The 17,011-nt window shown below is 41.4% G+C and overlaps 2 protein-coding genes across 14 annotated transcripts in view; both read right to left on the reverse strand.

Moving 5' to 3' along the window:
* Nucleotides 1–283: 283 nt before the first annotated feature.
* Nucleotides 284–5,058, reverse strand: ppifa (peptidylprolyl isomerase Fa). Its single transcript, XM_088916897.1, has 6 exons — nucleotides 4,823–5,058; nucleotides 3,374–3,404; nucleotides 3,195–3,283; nucleotides 2,851–2,947; nucleotides 573–648; nucleotides 284–483 (listed from the first exon to the last, which is right to left on the reverse strand). The coding sequence occupies exons 1-6, from the start codon at nucleotides 4,988–4,990 to the stop codon at nucleotides 348–350; spliced, it is 597 nt and encodes a 198-aa protein (XP_088773023.1). The 5' UTR covers nucleotides 4,991–5,058; the 3' UTR covers nucleotides 284–347.
* A 2,222-nt stretch (nucleotides 5,059–7,280) lies between these two features.
* zmiz1a (zinc finger, MIZ-type containing 1a) overlaps nucleotides 7,281–17,011 on the reverse strand; it is a 157,890-nt gene continuing 148,159 nt past the window's right edge. For 11 of the 13 annotated variants that reach the window (XM_088915930.1, XM_088915934.1, XM_088915931.1 and 8 more), the window contains 9 exons: nucleotides 16,304–16,514; nucleotides 15,862–15,967; nucleotides 15,337–15,497; nucleotides 15,134–15,201; nucleotides 14,706–14,774; nucleotides 14,049–14,293; nucleotides 13,065–13,228; nucleotides 12,186–12,440; nucleotides 7,281–11,016 (listed from right to left, as the gene is read on the reverse strand). In XM_088915930.1, the coding sequence (XP_088772056.1) occupies nucleotides 10,909–11,016; nucleotides 12,186–12,440; nucleotides 13,065–13,228; nucleotides 14,049–14,293; nucleotides 14,706–14,774; nucleotides 15,134–15,201; nucleotides 15,337–15,497; nucleotides 15,862–15,967; nucleotides 16,304–16,514 (1,387 nt within the window). In that variant the 3' untranslated portion in view covers nucleotides 7,281–10,908. The remainder of the gene's footprint in view (nucleotides 11,017–12,185; nucleotides 12,441–13,064; nucleotides 13,229–14,048; nucleotides 14,294–14,705; nucleotides 14,775–15,133; nucleotides 15,202–15,336; nucleotides 15,498–15,861; nucleotides 15,968–16,303; nucleotides 16,515–17,011) is intronic. The other 2 variants (XM_088915939.1, XM_088915937.1) reach the window with 1 other exon arrangement.

A 17,011-nucleotide genomic window follows, 5' to 3' on the forward strand; every position in this document is an offset into this window, starting at 1 on the left:
GATATTGTATTTCACCATGAACTTTGAAACACTTTAAGAGGAGTCTGGTCCAGTTTGTTTTTAATTCAGAGTTCATCATACTTGCTGAAATCTGCAGCACGGACTAAACCATTCGGATAGTACTGGTACTGAAGGAGTGCACTTTTTATAGCAAGGCTGATTTTTTAAGATGAAATCCCTTACATTCAGAATCTGTTTCAAAAGTAGAACAAATGTCTCTCCCGATACCCTCCGATACCCCCCTGAAATACAGTACTCTGGACAAGATGCAATCTGACGACAGTTGTAAAGGAGTATTTTTTAATTCACAGTCAGCGTCACAGTCTTGCAGCCGGAGGAAGCAGCAGCTACGCAAGCTCCCCGCAGGCGGTGATGACGATCTTCTTGGAGGGGCTCCCGCTCCGAGAGCCGAGCTTCTCCATCTTCGCCACCACGTCCATCCCTTCCGCGACGTGGCCGAACACCACGTGCTTTCCATTTAACCTAGGAAAGACCCGAGGAGGAGGAGGAGTGAGGGCACCTTTCGGAATCCTGCCTGCGCGCGGGATAAACGACAGGCTTCTCCTACGTACCAGTCCGTTTTCGCGGTGCAAATGAAGAACTGAGATCCGTTTGTGTTTGGTCCTGCGTTGGCCATTGACAACACACCTACAGAAGAAAAGCGGCGCTACACTGAAAAACAACCTCAACAAAGGTCGTCATAATGAATGTGACTTCTTGGGAGCTGCTTTCAGAGTTGAGATTTTTTTCCAAAAGGAATGCAACAGTATAAATAAATACTAAAAAGACAAGACAATTAATATGAAAGAATCACAATTAATATAAAAGAAAGAAGTCATGATGGCTTAAGTACTCAAATCCTTTGGTGTGGCATACCTAAATTATTCATGTGCAAATAATTACCTACAGTAAATGAGCCACACCGTGTAGTAGTCTCTGCAATAACAGCATTCAAACATTAAGATCAAAGAGCCTTCAAAACAGCTCAGGGACAAAGCTGCAGAATGGCACAGATTAGAAGGGCATACAAACAATTCGAATTTAATATATCTTTGAGCATGGTGAAGTCAATTATTAAGAAGTAGAAGGCACTCAGCCAGTGCAATAGTATCTGCAAACTGTTCAATGAGACCTCAAATCTAGATAATGTCTGGATGGACTACATTTAAAACAATAATTCTGCCTGGATCCATGCAGAACAAATTCAGTACACTGTCAAAACATATTTAAATCTTCTTGAAGATCCCTTCCCTTCCCCCTTCTCTTAACGACAGACTACTGTTCTTTTAAATTTTCTCCATTCATTGGAAGTTTCATTTCACACCTCTCTTCACCTATTCTGACTTCACACCTCTTGATTGGCCTCTCTTTCTGTCCCCTGCTCCCACCTCTCACTCCTCCTCTCTCCCAGCCTTTGTTCTCCCGCTACATTACCTTTGCTTACTGCCCTGTCTCTCTCACACCTGAAGAAGGCTCCACGGCCGAAACGTTGTGTTTTCTTTCTTCTCTTTTCAGCATGGAATAAACCTATTACTTGTTCCTTTGCAGCCTACGCATGCCGACGCAGATACCCACCTGGACTATATTTAAATCTTTTCTAAGTGGATTTTCAATGCAGTTGCCACAAAGAAACTGTGCAGCTGAGCATGCTGTAGAACTCTAAAATCGCAGGATTTTGATACAATTTATGCAGGTACTGAGAAAATTGTGTTGCATATCTTTACTAAAGTCTTTAATTGTGTTCCATAGAATGTGAAGTAGATTTTTGCATTGGCCCCAAAGAACAAAAAAGTCAATTCTGGAGTAAATTTTACGAGTAGCCAGGAAAAAAATTACAGTCTTTGGCGGAGGGGTTAAATATATGCCATATATCTACCACACCCGGAACAGACATGCAATTTCTCAGTGCTGTACATGTCAGAGATGGGACCCTTATCTACTTATATTTCACTTTGCTAAGCAGATGATTCATGACACCCTTCATAGCTGCACCCAGAATCACATCAAACATCAGATTGAGTCATTAGATTGAAAATATCTGGTTTGGCCATCACAGGATCATGAACCAAGGCACAAAATGTTGCTGATTGTTATAGAAGACATGTTAGAATTCTTTAAAACTTTGATCCTGACCACTTGGTCAGCGATGATTCACCGCGTGGTCAGTAAAGATTCACAGTGACCAGAGACACTGCTAACTTCCACCCTGGGCTTTTATAGTCTGGACTTCCAGAGGTTTGCCTTAAATCCAACCTCTGTAGCAATTCCTCACTCTTCCTCCTCCATTGCAGTGCAATGGGGACGATGCAATCAGCTTGGATAATTTAGAATTAGATTGTGAGGCAGTTGGATTTAATAAAATAAGGAACAACATTTTTAGGAATATGTATTCTAAGAGTGGACCTTACATATAAATAACTTGGACAAGAATGCAAGAAAGCAGAAGTGACAAGGAACAGCCGTGAACATGCCACGTGAAGCAGTGGTGTTGTATGAAGTGGGCAATTCCATTGCTGTGTTAAGAAGACAATGTCTCCATCTAGTGGTACGGAGTGACATTGCCCTCGTTAACAAAACATGCCAGGACTGTCTGTCTGACATCCAGCTTAGATGTAACCTGCAATATCCCTGACAAACATCCAGGCACACATAATCCACATTCACATTAGTTTTCCATTAAACTAACGTCTAACAATCTAGGCATGCCTTCTGAAATCTGACACTTATTATCAAACTGGACTTGGAATTTAGAAGGATTTGAAACTAATTTCAGATCACTGTCTAATCTCCCGATGTGCTGTCTACCATGCGTCAGTACAACCAACGGGATTTAAGTAATCAGCACAATACCAGGTCCCGTGTGTTGCAATATGAAGTTCTCATCTGGGAATCTGGGTCCATAGATAGACTTCCCTCCAGTGCCGTTGTGGTTGGTAAAATCACCACCCTATACCCGTGGAGAAACAACAGAGCACATTATAAACAGGACCTTCAAACTACATTGAAAACAAATGTAACGTGATTTGGAGGCTAAAGCATAAGACTTCGCTCATAGTTCCTGACTTCAATCTTTGTGGCAGCAGGATTATAGACGAAACTAGAGATGCCAGCCCCGAACAGGTCTGCCCTCATCTGACTTTTACACTTCAGGAACTGTGCCCAGCGGAAAAGGCAAAAGAACAAAACATCTGTACCTGGCACATAAACTGAGGAATCACCCGATGAAATGTGGATCCCTTGTACCCAAAACCTTTCTCCCCTGTGCACAGGGCTCGGAAGTTCTCTATGACAAATGAAGGAGACAAAACTGACTATGGAGAAAATCCGTGACAACACCTTAAAAAAAAGTTTCATCCTCTAGGAGAACTCCCACCTGCTGTTTTAGGGACCACATCAGCATTGAGCTGCAAAAGAAGATCCAGATACATTTCATTAGGAACAGTTTTAACAACTAAAGGCCTGTGCATGTTCTCTGTTTCAGTTTTGTCAGACCGTTGTTAAAATACAGTTTTCAGTTCCATAAGCATCCACACTTTTCATTCACATTTGACTTATAATGTGATATTTTTTTAAATCAGAAATGTTTATATAATGGCATGTGTCTGGAAATTGTATTAGAAGCCACATTACCTACTGTATATAGCCCAATATATAGGCATACAGGATGTTTGTAGAATAAAGTCTATACAACTTTAAAAAAGTATAAAATATACTTCACATTGTGTTCTGTGAAATAGATTTCAATTGCCAGAGGCATTACACCACCCTGTTGCTAAATTACACATGTAGTGCACTCAGCTAATGACAACATAAAAAGTATCTAACATACTGGATAAAGGAATACATGCTTGTATTTATTTTGACATAGTAGCATACATATTAAATTCAAACATGTGGAGAAAGGCCGCACTCCAGTTCCTGAAGTCAGTGGCTCCCAGCCCAGGTCCTGGAGGAACAGTGTCTTCTGGTTTATGCTCCAGCTGAATTCTTAACCAAAATGTTCATTGTTTCCTGTTTGGGGTGTTTGCAAAATTGCTTTCAGCTTTTATAAGGTCAAATGAAATTTAATGGTGAGGTATGTAACTGGTTTCAACCAGATGCCAGAGTGTTAGAGTTTCAGACATGTATTCACTTCTGATACAGTGTCATTTCCGCCGGGGTCTGTTCAACATCGATGTTTTAGATCGTTTTAATCGGAAGTAACGGCCAGAACGCTTAACTTATTAGAATCACTACCCTTGAAGTGAGGAATGTTTTTACACTGAGGACTCATAGAAGAAACCAATTATAATTTATTAAATAAATAAATAAGTAAAAGGTGATTTAAGACATGAATTAGCACTGGGGCTGTAAAGCTCAGTTAGAATGAAAACCAACAAATACAGTGTTCCTGCAGGACCAGGGCTCGGAACTGCTGATCTAAAGAGCATAGAATCAGACATCACGACTGATAGGAGACGGATGATTATCATCTCATAACAGGACGCGCTAGGTGCACAGGTGAGAACGGCGGAAAGGACATTTTATTCTCATTCATTTCAAGAACACAAACGAATAGCTCGAGATCAGTTACGGTTCTCCTTTCCGCAATGCGAAGATTCCTCTCTTGTTCGCAGACAAACCTCCAGACAATCCGCCGCTGCTCAAGTTGAAATATTATATGCGAGGGTATGCAACGGGAATAAAAAAAAAAGCCGGCATTTTTAGGTAGCTTTCATAAACTGACATTTAAAATTTAGGCTGCCCTTTTCACTTTTGATCACCAAATCACGAGACACGCCGATACCAAATTCTGCCACAGGTGCAGCAGAGGACTTCTTACCTCGAAGGTGACTCTTCCGAGGGGCTCGTTGTCTGCAGCAATGTCAAAGTACACCACCGGGTTCTTTTTTGGTTGGGCGGTGTACATCCTAGTTGCTGCGAACGCTAAAGCACCGAATTTAATACTGGAATTATAGTGAACTATCAGGCGACTCATTAAAACCGACATCGTAGCAGCAACTGCAACGTTCCGGGTGTCTGAGTAAAGTGCCGCTACAGGAAGTCTCAAGTTCAGGTCTCCGCTGTCAGAGTTATTCTTCCGTTCTCCTTCTCGCGGGGAGTTGTGGGATATGGGGAGTCCTGTGAGCTTTTTATCCGTACCCAGTGCAATAATAGCTGTTCACGTCAGGTTTTCTACAAAAAAGCACTTCAGGCGATTAAATAACACATTTAATAGCAAGATTCACACTAGAATACCCACACTCCTCTGCTTTATCACGAGCGTTTCACTTCTGAAGTGCATTGAGCTGGCTGGCCTTGTCCTAGTTGTTCTTGAACTTGCGGAACAGAGTAGGATTTGTGTATCTGACCAGGGTGAGATACCATAAGCAGCTTGTGATTAATTACAGGCTTAGGGACCACAGCCTGGCCATTGAACCTGGGCAAAACAGGCAGGCCTATCTGTTCAGAGAAGAGAGATTAATTTAATAATTAATAAATAATAATTCCTTACATTTGTATAGCACTTTTCTGGACACTCAAAGCGCTTCACAGGTAATGGGGATCCCCTCCAACATCACCAATGTTCAGCCCCTGGATGATGCTACGGCAGCCACAGTGTGCCAGTACACTCACCACACATCAGCAATTAGTGGGGAGAAGAATGAAGCAAAGTAATGAAGCCAATTCATAGATGGGGATTATTAGGAGGCCAAAATTGGTAAGGGCCAATAGGGAAATTTGGCCAGGATTACATCACTACTCTTTTCAAGAAACACCATGGAATTTTTTTTTTAAGACAGTCAGGACCTCTGTTTTACGTCTCATCTGAAGGACGGCGCCTTTTTGCAGTATAGTGCCCCCATCATTATACTGAGACATTAGGACCCACACAGACTGCAGAGTGAGCCCCCCCTGCTGGCTCCACTAACACCTCTTCCAGCAGCAACTTTAGTGTTTCCCAGGAGGTCTCCCATCCAGGTACTGACCAGGCTCACACCTGCTTAGCTTCAGTGGGCTGCTAGTTGTGAGTTGCAGGGTGATATGGCTGCTAGCTTTACCGTCGCCTGGGTATAGCAACAGGTTGTGTACCCGCTCAAAGCAAGAAACGTAGAGACAGAGCTGCACTTTCTTCTACCCTGCGCCAAATATTGAGGCACCCGGGAAGGCGTGTCCTTAATCAGAAATCTATATTCCAGATGGCGCTGTTGGATGGAGGTGAGACAGTGTGTAACCGCCTATCACAGCCTAGGGGTCAGAGAGCGTCACCGGTCAACTTTCTCAGCAGGAGCCAGGAACATTCCCTATGTGGCTTCATAATCTGTTTTCTATTGCATTATAAAAATTACTGCAGTTATGTTTTTATATAAAAATAGAAAGCGGATATCAGTTTTTTTTTCCCCCAATAAGAACAAGAAACTTGAGTTGACACACCAGGAAGGAGGAAGCAGCAGAGAGGGGAGTCCGTTGTGTTCATTGTGACCGGAAACATTTCTTCATATCGTCCCCAGCAGCTGATGATTTAAATTAATGGACTGAAGAATTAAGATGGTTTATACTTTTTCTATATTTAATTGTGCTCAGTATTTGTACTTTCATTGATTCGACAGTTTCTGAAATATAATCTTTTTATAAAGGCCTTTTTATCAGTGTTAAATTCTTTCTAAATGTTTTTTTTAACCTTATTATGGAATGTGCCATTCATGACAGTAAAGTGTTTTCAGATAACTTCTCAATTATCTTTCTTTCCCCTTAATTTCAATATATAAAACAGAAACAAATGTCGATCAGTTTTAGCATACAAGAGCACAGAAAAATCCTTCATGGCTAGTCCTAATGCTTCTTATTGTACTGATTGTATTTTTGTCCTAACTACTGCTTCTTATAATACTTTCACAGCCTTCAAGCATGTCAGGTGTCTCGCAGACAAGTCAGGACAGTAGCAGAAACAATCTTGATGGAGCAGGACTGTGAAAAGGTAGATGGCCCACTGCTCAGATACATAACCTGCTTTTTTTGCTTACAGCAGAACTGACAATTTATCAAAAGTATCAGATTACACAGCCTCGTATCGCTGACAACATCTAAAAGTTTAACGATTCAATAATTATCCCAACCATAATAAAACCATACCAGGTCTATTTTTTGTCATTATGTATCTGGTAGGTATTAGGCACCACAAAACTAAAATCTGCACTGCACTGAACTGACTTACCAGCAAAAGTTCATGTTACTGCACTTGGAACGTGAGAGCAGTTGTAAGTTGTACGAACACAAAGAACCACATGTGCACTGCGATGTACAGGTTTCATCTGAATACATATTTATTAGATAAATATTAGGTTGTCACATCATCTAACTACATACAGTTTTGCAAGACTAAAAATCACAATTAGTTTTTTTTCTGACCAGTTTAGAATATGAAATGATTGTACATAATGTACAAACAAAAAGACAATGGTCACTTTTGCATGTATCGCCTCAGATTGTACCTTTAAATTTTTTTTTTCGTTTTTGTCTGATCATGATATCAAAAATTGTACAAACTATGGATTTGGTTACAATCTTGTGGGACCCCCTCCCTTCCCCACCCCTCCCCCTGTCTCCCAGTATTTTCTTCATTATTATTTTTCTGTAGCACCTTAAAAATACACAGGTGATAGACTAATACACGTAGGCTAAATATTACATGTAGGTAAAACAAAGGTTGTTTTTTTTCAGTCCCCCTCAAAAGAGAGGTTAAAGTATATTACATAGGTGAACAAACGCTGAGAGATTCCACAGATGCTAACAAACAAGATTCATTTTCCACATTGAGTCACTTCTGATAGGGGTTTGCAAGCTTTTTTTTTAATTCTAAAGAAACAATGCACATTCCCAAGGAAAATGAATACATTTCTGTTAACAAGTCTCTATTCATCATTTACATATGTACAGACATCCCTCCACCCCCCCTCCCCCACTGCAGCATGGTAGGGTCTTGCAGCTCAGTCCACTGTCTCCGCGGGGGGGGGGGGCCAACCCTCCAGGGTTCTCTTCTCAGACCTTCCTGTAGACACACGACTGTGCAACTACAGTGCGCAGGGGCTGATCACATGGAAAAGGCTCATACTTCAATGTGAGCATATGTAAAATTATACATATACATAAAGCAATGTGGCAGTGCATTTCTTCCAAAAATCAGACCATTCATTTGCCTTAAAGATGGTTACAGAGTAGGTTTCTTACACTTGAGCACCAATAAGATATCTTTACCATGCTGTTCTTCAAAATGTAAATGACCAGTACGTTCACGTTGTAGGATTTCGAATGGTTAATGTGATTCTTTTTCAGATTCTTTTTTTTAAACACGTACTGTATGCTTTTGGCCACAAATGAATATTACAAGCCTTGCATTTCATTACAAAATATTATGTAAAAAAAGAGAAAATCATATGCAATCTGTCATATGAGATATAAAATTTAAATGGTTTTCAGCTTTTAAAAAGCTCTATTTTCTAGAACACTAATAAAATAACATTATATAGATCTTTTTTTAAATGAAAGGCTGTAACATTCTTTTAAAATATCACATTAGTAAATGAATTGTAAGGTCAATTCTGCTGCTATCATATTTCCAATTCTGTAATTCGTATATTTAGCAAAAGGATACCACAGTTTCCGAAACCAATAGCTCTTTATGAAAAATGAAAAGTCTTACAATTAGACAAGAGGATGACAGTAAGATTACAATTGTGTAACGTCCAACACCTCTGTCTCATGAACATCACTAATTATTCTGAACATGTAAGGCTTTTATTCTATAAAACTATACCAGACTCTTATGGTTTTCTTCTTTCTTTTTAGCAATAGTTGAAGATCATAAATACACCTGCCTGCCAATTTCCATGAGCTCTACTGTTGTAGTTCGGTATGAAATAACCATGAAATAAGAAAAGAAACTTTTACCAAATAGCTTATGGAAACATATTTTCAGATGGATTATACTTTAGAACTTCTGTGAAGGGGAAACAGTTTACCAGACAAGTAGTGGATAACAACAATGAACAATCATGAAGATGATTAATATTATCAAAGACAATACTAAAATATTCACAAAGGTATTTACAATAGCCTTTTTGTTTAAAATAATAAATTTGCATACTGAACAGCGCTTTTCTGTTAAACCTTGAAATAGAAAATCAAAATGGCAATGTCTCTACATGACTTTTACAGTTCCAATACTGCTACCAGAAATAAAAAGACAATCAACTGTTTGAAAAATATCTACAGAAATATTGGGAACCACCCAGTATTAATGCATCTACAGCAGTGGTGGATTGTGTTCGTTTTTCTTAAAAAACATCTTTGTAATAAAAGAGTAAAACCCCAAAATGTTACAAAGATAACTTTGGTGATATAAAGCAATTTCCCAAGGGTGATCTCAATGATGAACCTTTGCAGCACAGAAAGAACAGAACAAAAGAACAGACAAAATAAAATTATAACAACAGCAACAATAATAATAATTACAAAAATGAACAATACGTTGCAAATACCAGAAATTAATCCCTTCTGAGAAAAGTTAGTGTTTTTTTTTCTTTTAAAACGTGTTCTACAGTTAAAGTCATTGATGAAAAAGCACACCGTCTTAGTTCAGAATATCACTTAACAAGGGCAAAATTGGCACACATGCACTTTTTATACGACTTACTGTACATAATTCATCAAGGAGAGAGACAAAGGTCACACAATGGGCACGGGAGCAACTTGAGGCTCATGCAGGAGAGGAGACCACATAAGAGAAGCACTAACTAAGGTTGCAGTACAGAGACTCTGGCATAGAGGGCTAACAGGGCAGGAATAATATCCCTATTATGTCTATTTCATCTTCTCGCTGTTTATTTCACTTCAACTCTCCTGGGCAGATGAGATAGCAGCTAGGCTACTATGTAACAGTCTTGTACAAAAAAAGCTGCATTTTCGTTTGTGTTTGGGGTTTAAATGCCTATTCCAGCTAATCACAGAACCTGATCGGAGGTAAAAGTTCACTTGCCCTCCGAGACAAGGAACTACTGCCCCACCCTGGGTTCTCGACTGGGTGTTCTGTCATCTTTTGCGCAGTGAAGATGGGGTGTTTTGTCTCTTTGAAAACACACACACACACAAAAAAAAAACATAACAAAAAAGCAAAACACTTACTCTTTCAAAACGATTGCTTTTCCCTTATCTGCATCAAAATGAGAATGAGATTCCAATGCTTATGAGAGTATTTTAACATTTGAAGTGTATCAAAGAACTTCTTTGTGAATTCTTTGCATGGGGAACATTATAAAAAAATCTTCAAATGTACCTTGTGTGGCCCACATATAGACAATAAATGGGCAATTCTTGTTGACTGTGTTAAAAAGTGTTCTTCCCTTTGAGAATCAGTTTTGAATTGTGTATAATCTCTTGTGCTTTTAAATGGTGCTCACAGCAGGGACCAGTGATACTATTATTTAGTTGGAAAATATTACACAGATGTCTTGGGAAGCCACAGTTTCAAAGAATGGAAGAACAAAGTTCAAAGGGATCTCAGACACTGGCCAGGATGGGCATATCTTTTTTTTTAGTTAAAATGATTTAAAAATAACAAAACAAAAAATGCTACAACACTTTCCTAAAGTACACAAAGAAATCTCTCTATGCGACATAAAATGAGCTGAATATAGCTGCACAGTTTTTCTTAATGTTCACAGATGACAAATAGGCAGCTGACAGGACTGTCACCTCTGTGTTTGTGTGTGTGTTGACCACAACTCTGAGTCACGTGGAGCTGGCTGACCAGATCATTCATAGAGGAAGAAGAGTAAGGGAGTGCATCTCTGTTTTCGTTGGGTACTGAGCTCCTGTTCGGACTGGGGGCTGACACCAGCCAGCTTGAACGGGCCTTCGGGGGCAGAAGCTTCAGTTGTTTTCAAAGAGGGAGAGCAAGTCATCGTTGCTATTGCTCGGGAGGTCAGGGGGATCCAGGTAGGACAACAGCTCATCTGGGTTGGTCAGCTCTGGAAGCAGCTGCAAGGAAAGAAACACACCTCGCTTTAACAGCGGTGAACAACTTTCACATGGATGTTATCATTCATTTACACAGATGATGCCTCTATCCAAAGTGGCTCACATTGGCACTTACCCTTTTTACAGGGCTGGGTATTTTATTGGAGCGATATGAGTGAAGTAACTTCCTGAAGCCTACTAACACTGCTGCTCTGGGAGTCTCTTTGTATAATTTCTTTCCACATTTCTGATTTTTTTAATACTTTTGTGATGAATATTTTTAATGCCCATTTTTAAACAATAGCCTGTAAATTATAAACAGGCTCAAACACACAAACAAATGAACCAAAGAATAGGGAAAGGCTTTTGAGTACTTAAATTATAGGATCATCCTCAGAATGCAAATTTAATACAGTATCACACAAAAACTACCTTTTTCAAATTAGGGAACTGAACCTCACTGAACCTCTTTGATTCACTTAGACAGGAACTATTTAACCATTCAGTTAAATATTTCAGGACAAAGCTCAAGGGCAGACATGTTGCTTGGTTTACAACTTGTGTGTAACTCTGGTTTAAGTGTTCTAACAGCAGGGGAGATGATTCTGATGGATCAAACGGCACCACTGTCAATCCTCCGAAAGATCTGCTCATGAACAGGGGCACCCTCCTGGTCATGTATCATTGTGCTGTATCCTCTTCTCTACCCAAACTGACAGACTGAATGTGCAAAAAAGCATGGCTGTAATGGCTTTAAGACACACTGTCTTGCCAAATTTCTTTCAACCAATGAGGTTTTTTTTAAAGAAAATCTAACTTTGCAAACGGCTAAGAGAACTGACATATTAAAAAAGCTTTGCTTTGCCTCCCAATCTTAATCTGAAACACATAACTGAGTGCTCAAGATTTCAGCGGTCATTGCTTTTATTTTCGGTGGAATATTGGGTTTAGATTTCTCCCATGTTGTGAACACCAGAAAGAGAGCAGAACAGCAAATGATTAATAAAGCATCACTTAGCAGCAGAGGTCCAGAGATTTTGTTAAGGTGCACAATGAGCTCAAAAGCTGAAAGGGTTGCATGCAGCCGCACATGAAGCAATGAGATGAGCTGCATCAGGGTTTGTTTGTTGAAGGAAGGTCTGCGCAGATCGCATGGAGGCCAGGCGTGAGGAGGGCGCAGTAACACTTACATCCAGAGAGGGCTCCGGCATGTCAGGGGCTCCCTGCCCCCCAGCCTGACCTTCTAAGGCAGACGAGGGGTTAAAGGTCAGGTCACTGTGAGGATGGCTGTTTGGCCCGGGCTGGGGTGGCGGTGGCGGCCGTGATGGCTGAGGAGGACCGCTGTGATGCAATGGCTGCCCTGATTGGCTGCTGGGGTGAGGAGGGGCGTGCAAACCCTGCTGCATGGAGCTATGGGACTGATCAGCGCTGCCAGGGTGAGCAATCTGCGGGAGAGGAAGAGCAGGAGAAGAGTGAGGCCCCCGCGCAGGAAGAGCCAAGGAAAACTAGGGAGATCACTAACCATCATGCCATCAGGATCACCTGAAATCATGGCCAACCAATGAGGAAAGGGAATTGCCCAGTATATACCAGACAGCTGCCATGAGAAGTTTTTAATGGTTTTTATTCTGAATACAAGCACATTGGAGAAAAAGCAAAATGAGAGCTGGGGTTTATTTCCTTATTAGTGGAATCTTTTTATCCTCTTCAGTGATCAGTTCAATCAAACCCATTTACTTCTTATTGTGTTTTCCATTTGAGAACTTTAGCTTTACATTAATGAAGCCTTACTTCCTGTGAATGGTTGCTGTTTTGTAAGGGTGCAGTAACCTGGAATATTTGCCATATATATAGATGCTAAAGCCTGCACGATGCAAGTGCAGGATGGAGTTGCGTCTGAATTAATTTCCAGCCTTTCCAGCATGTCTGCATGCCTTTCAACCTGATTGCAGAAGAAGATGGAGAAAAGTTGAACTTCTGGAGTGAAAATGGTTTCCTTGCCAAAATGTCATCCACTTTCTGTCCTCTTGTCTAGGCTGAGGCCAGCATTGAGAGGGAATATCACTTACGGTGTCAGGCATGTTGTGGCTGAGTGGCTTGTCTGGATTCATAAGGCTGCTGGGTATGTCAGGCGGGTGAGACAGCTGTGGTCCATGCATGAAGTCGTTCATCGATGTTCCACCAGGGTTTCCATGGGGGAAGTCGAAATTTCCATGCCCTTGGTAACTGTTGCCTGGAACCGAAAACAAAGGCTGCAATTAAACCACAAACCCCTACAACAACCTCAACCTCATTGTGTGCGGTGTGGTGGCTCTGTGGCTATGGATCTGCGCCTGTGGCTGGAAGGTTGCCAGTTCGTATCCCGTGGCCGGCAGAGGAATCCTACTCCGTTGGGCCCCTGAGCAAGGTCCTTAACCAAACCTGTTCCAGGGGCACCTTATAAATGGCTGACCTCTGACCCCAAGCTTCTCTCCCTGTTTGTGTGTCTCATGGAGAGCAAGTTGGGGTATGCGAAAAGACAAATTCCTAATACAAGAAATTGTATATGGTCAATAAAGTGATCTTATCTTCTCTCTTATCTCTTATTGCACTGCAACAGAGTCCATTTAACAAACACGTGTCCTCAATTAATACATTTCAGAGCAATACCTCATTGTGTCAGGAACGAGAGTGCATGGGGCCTCACTCACCCTATACAGTACAGGAATTGCTACAGGAGGGATGTGGACATAACTCTTGTTTTGTTAATCAAATTGCAAAAATCCTCCTTCCTGTTATTTCCAACACTTTGAGCACATTTGTTTCTACTGCTGTACTGCTGTGCAATCTAAGCTATTAGCCGGGTGGGTCTTCAGATGGGTTGTTATCAATAAAGAACTTGGCACAGTCAGCACGGCCTATCGAAGGGCTTTTGAAATGTGATACAGTTTCATTCATTACGAAGTAGACAGGAGGTACTGAGAACAAGAAATAAATAAACACATTCTGCAAATTTCACCAACAATAGAGATAGAAACAGGAAGCTCGAGGATGGGTGTGCTCCTGACTCCTACCCTGGCTGCCGTATTCACTGCTGTTGCCCCCAGGTGGAGGAGGTAGCGATGGGTATGGAGAGGGACCTGGCCCCAGGGCGGCAATCATCTCCATCACATTGGGCATGATCATCTGGCTGGGGCTCATGGTCTTAAATCTCTTGGCCAAAGGTCCGTCCGGGTCTTCTTTGATGTGCATGTCGGATTTGATTGGCACCGGCCTCCAACTACACGTGGGATCGATGGTGACCTCCTCAAACTCTGAACTGAGAGAGAGAGCAGGGAGCAATTGACCCAGAGCGCATAGTGACATTCTCTGCAGGCTCTGGTATGTTTTAAAATGTAAACTATGAACTTACAGCCGATGCTGCATTAACAAAAGGTAGAATAAAGGGAAAAGACTATCACTAAGAACACGACCTTCGTGAGGATGATGAAAGACAGGCTTTAAGACTAGTTTTAATCATTTATCATGATCAATCTAGCATTTTTGCAAAGTGCGTGGTTAGGATGTTAAGAAAAAATGCAAGAATATTCTCTATACACACTACTTCTCTGCCTTCCTTGTGAGTGAAAACATACTATACTAATATTTTAGGTAGAGTTAGGGGAGAAGACAACAGAGTATGAGCTAAGCGCTTGTGAAAAGTACACGTTTGTGAAAACACGAAAACTTACTTCTGTATGGCATTCAGGATGCCCCACATATACTGGTCGACCTCCAGGCCCTCTAGTAGTGCAGTTTTACTAGGGAGAAAACAACATGATTTGAACATGATTTGTTCTTCTGCCTGTTTCTCCCAGCCAAAATCCCTCAGGCCTTCAGTGAGTCTCTTATCACACAACGCAATGAAATTTCCAAGTGCTGCTAAACAAGACTTATTTTTGAAAATGTGCTAAATTGGGGATTTCATTTATCTTTTCCTCTATGATATTTAATAAAATCTTGCTTGTGGTTTGTGACTCATGGATTAAAATAAAGGCCTACAGTTCCAACACATTTACTCATTCAAACAAAATAATAAAGACCTATGTTTTCTGCGTAATAATTAATTGTTGACACTTTATGATCTCCTGTAATTTAGTAAAGTATTTTTTTTTCTTACTTGCATACAGGACACCTCCATGTCCCTCGTTCACAATTCAACTGCAAGTAGGACTCCAAATCAAAACACTGTTAAGAAAAAGTTTGGAGTTTTACAATACATGAATTAGCAAGCAAAAAGGAAACGCTCAACTGTCTCAAGTTATCATTCTGTTGATAGTAACTCCAGCTTCATCATACATCTGTCCAAAGTTCTTCACTTGCCTGTACGTGTTTACAGTCGTGGCCTCTTGCTGGAAGCTGGATCCGCCGGAAGGTGATGGGACACTTTAGAGACACTTTGATGGCCGTCTGCTCCACTCCGTCTTCCCCGTTTAGTGTGGCGTTGCCCGAGGATGCCGCTACGCTGCTGAAGTTCCTCTTTACTGCAGGAGGGAAGGAAAAGAGGTGGAAGAAGCCATGTTAGTGATTTCGCAGAGTGCATGGGCAGGGTGCCCATGTTCAGCTGCCTGTCTTCATGATGGTAACGCTTAAACTGGAGCTCTGACCTGCGACACAAATGACCAACCCAAAAGACACCGAACTGAACGGCACAAAGAGCATTAAAAATATCAGAAATACAATACATGAGGAGATGCGTGGAAAGGATCCTGATTTTGATTAACCTAATTCATATCAGCTGAGTGGAACCGTGGTCAGGGCTCTGGATTTCGAAACACGGGCAGTTGCGGAGCGCGGAAAGCAGCGGTTCTGGCGCTGCACGGCCTGGGCGGGAGAGAGGCAGCTTACTTTTCGTGATGCAGTGCTCGGCGGGCAGCAGGCGCTTCTTCAGCAGGCCTTGGAGGACAGAGCGGACGGAGGGCCGGTGAACCAGCTGCAGCACAAACAGGTGCGACTGCGGGCGAGACGGAAAATGGAGACAAACATCCGATTAGTGCCAAGGCTGTCAACCAGCACACAGGAGACCACTGACCCAAAAAGTTTCCCCGCGTCGTTTACACTTCTAAGCGATTCAGATCTACCTTTAATCTTAAATATCTTAAAGCTGTTATCTGAATGTTATGCTCCATGTATGTAATGCAGGCCTTTGCCAGCTGCTGTTGAGCTCCTAACATATATCAATGTCAGTTCTGCACAGAAAAAAGTTACACAGATATGACTTTGGATCATTACATATTATTACATTATTACAAGAATCCTCCCGGTATAACATTCCACCTCTTGTACTTACACAGCAGCAGGCCGTGACAGTGATCTGAATCGTGTTTCTTCCCGGCTGACACACGTGCTTGAGGTGAAGGGGTTTATGGGAAGTCTTGTTGTCACCCCGCTCAATAGTGAGTGGCGTGGCGTTTACGCTGACTTGCACCGACGCTGGCCAGTTTGTGTTCATCTGCCGGTCTTCGTGATGATAACACTTAAACTGGAGCTCCAGGTCTGACCTGTGACACAAATGACAAAACAGAGATATTGAACTCACACAGCACAAAGAATTTAAAAAATATCAGAAATACAATCTTAGCTACATGAGGAGATGCGGGGAAAGGGATTCTGATTTTGATCAACCCAGTTCATATCTATTGAGTGCAACAGTGGTCAGGGCTCTGGATTCGTAACTGGAGCATCGCTGGTTGAAATGCTGGGTGAGGCCCCACTCTTGTGCCCTTGAGCAGGGTGCTTCCCTAGATTGCTTCAGTAAACTGAAGCAATCAAAAACTGAGGCTTAGTAAATTACCCGGCTGTTAAAATCCATATAAATTAAAGCTGCTTCAGATAGAAGCATCAGCAAAAAAAAAAGATTAATAACAATAGGGAGAGGACATTAATTTTCTGATCAGTTCCACATTTCTTCAGCTAATAAGTTTAATGCCTGACATTTTCAATTTCAGTGCTGGTTTTTGTTCTGCACATGTAAAAGTCTTTTTGCACTTCTGAGAAG

This window comes from Atractosteus spatula, chromosome 5 (genome assembly GCF_055471065.1).
Source record: "Atractosteus spatula isolate fAtrSpa1 chromosome 5, fAtrSpa1.hap1, whole genome shotgun sequence".
Classification (NCBI taxonomy): domain Eukaryota; kingdom Metazoa; phylum Chordata; class Actinopteri; order Semionotiformes; family Lepisosteidae; genus Atractosteus; species Atractosteus spatula.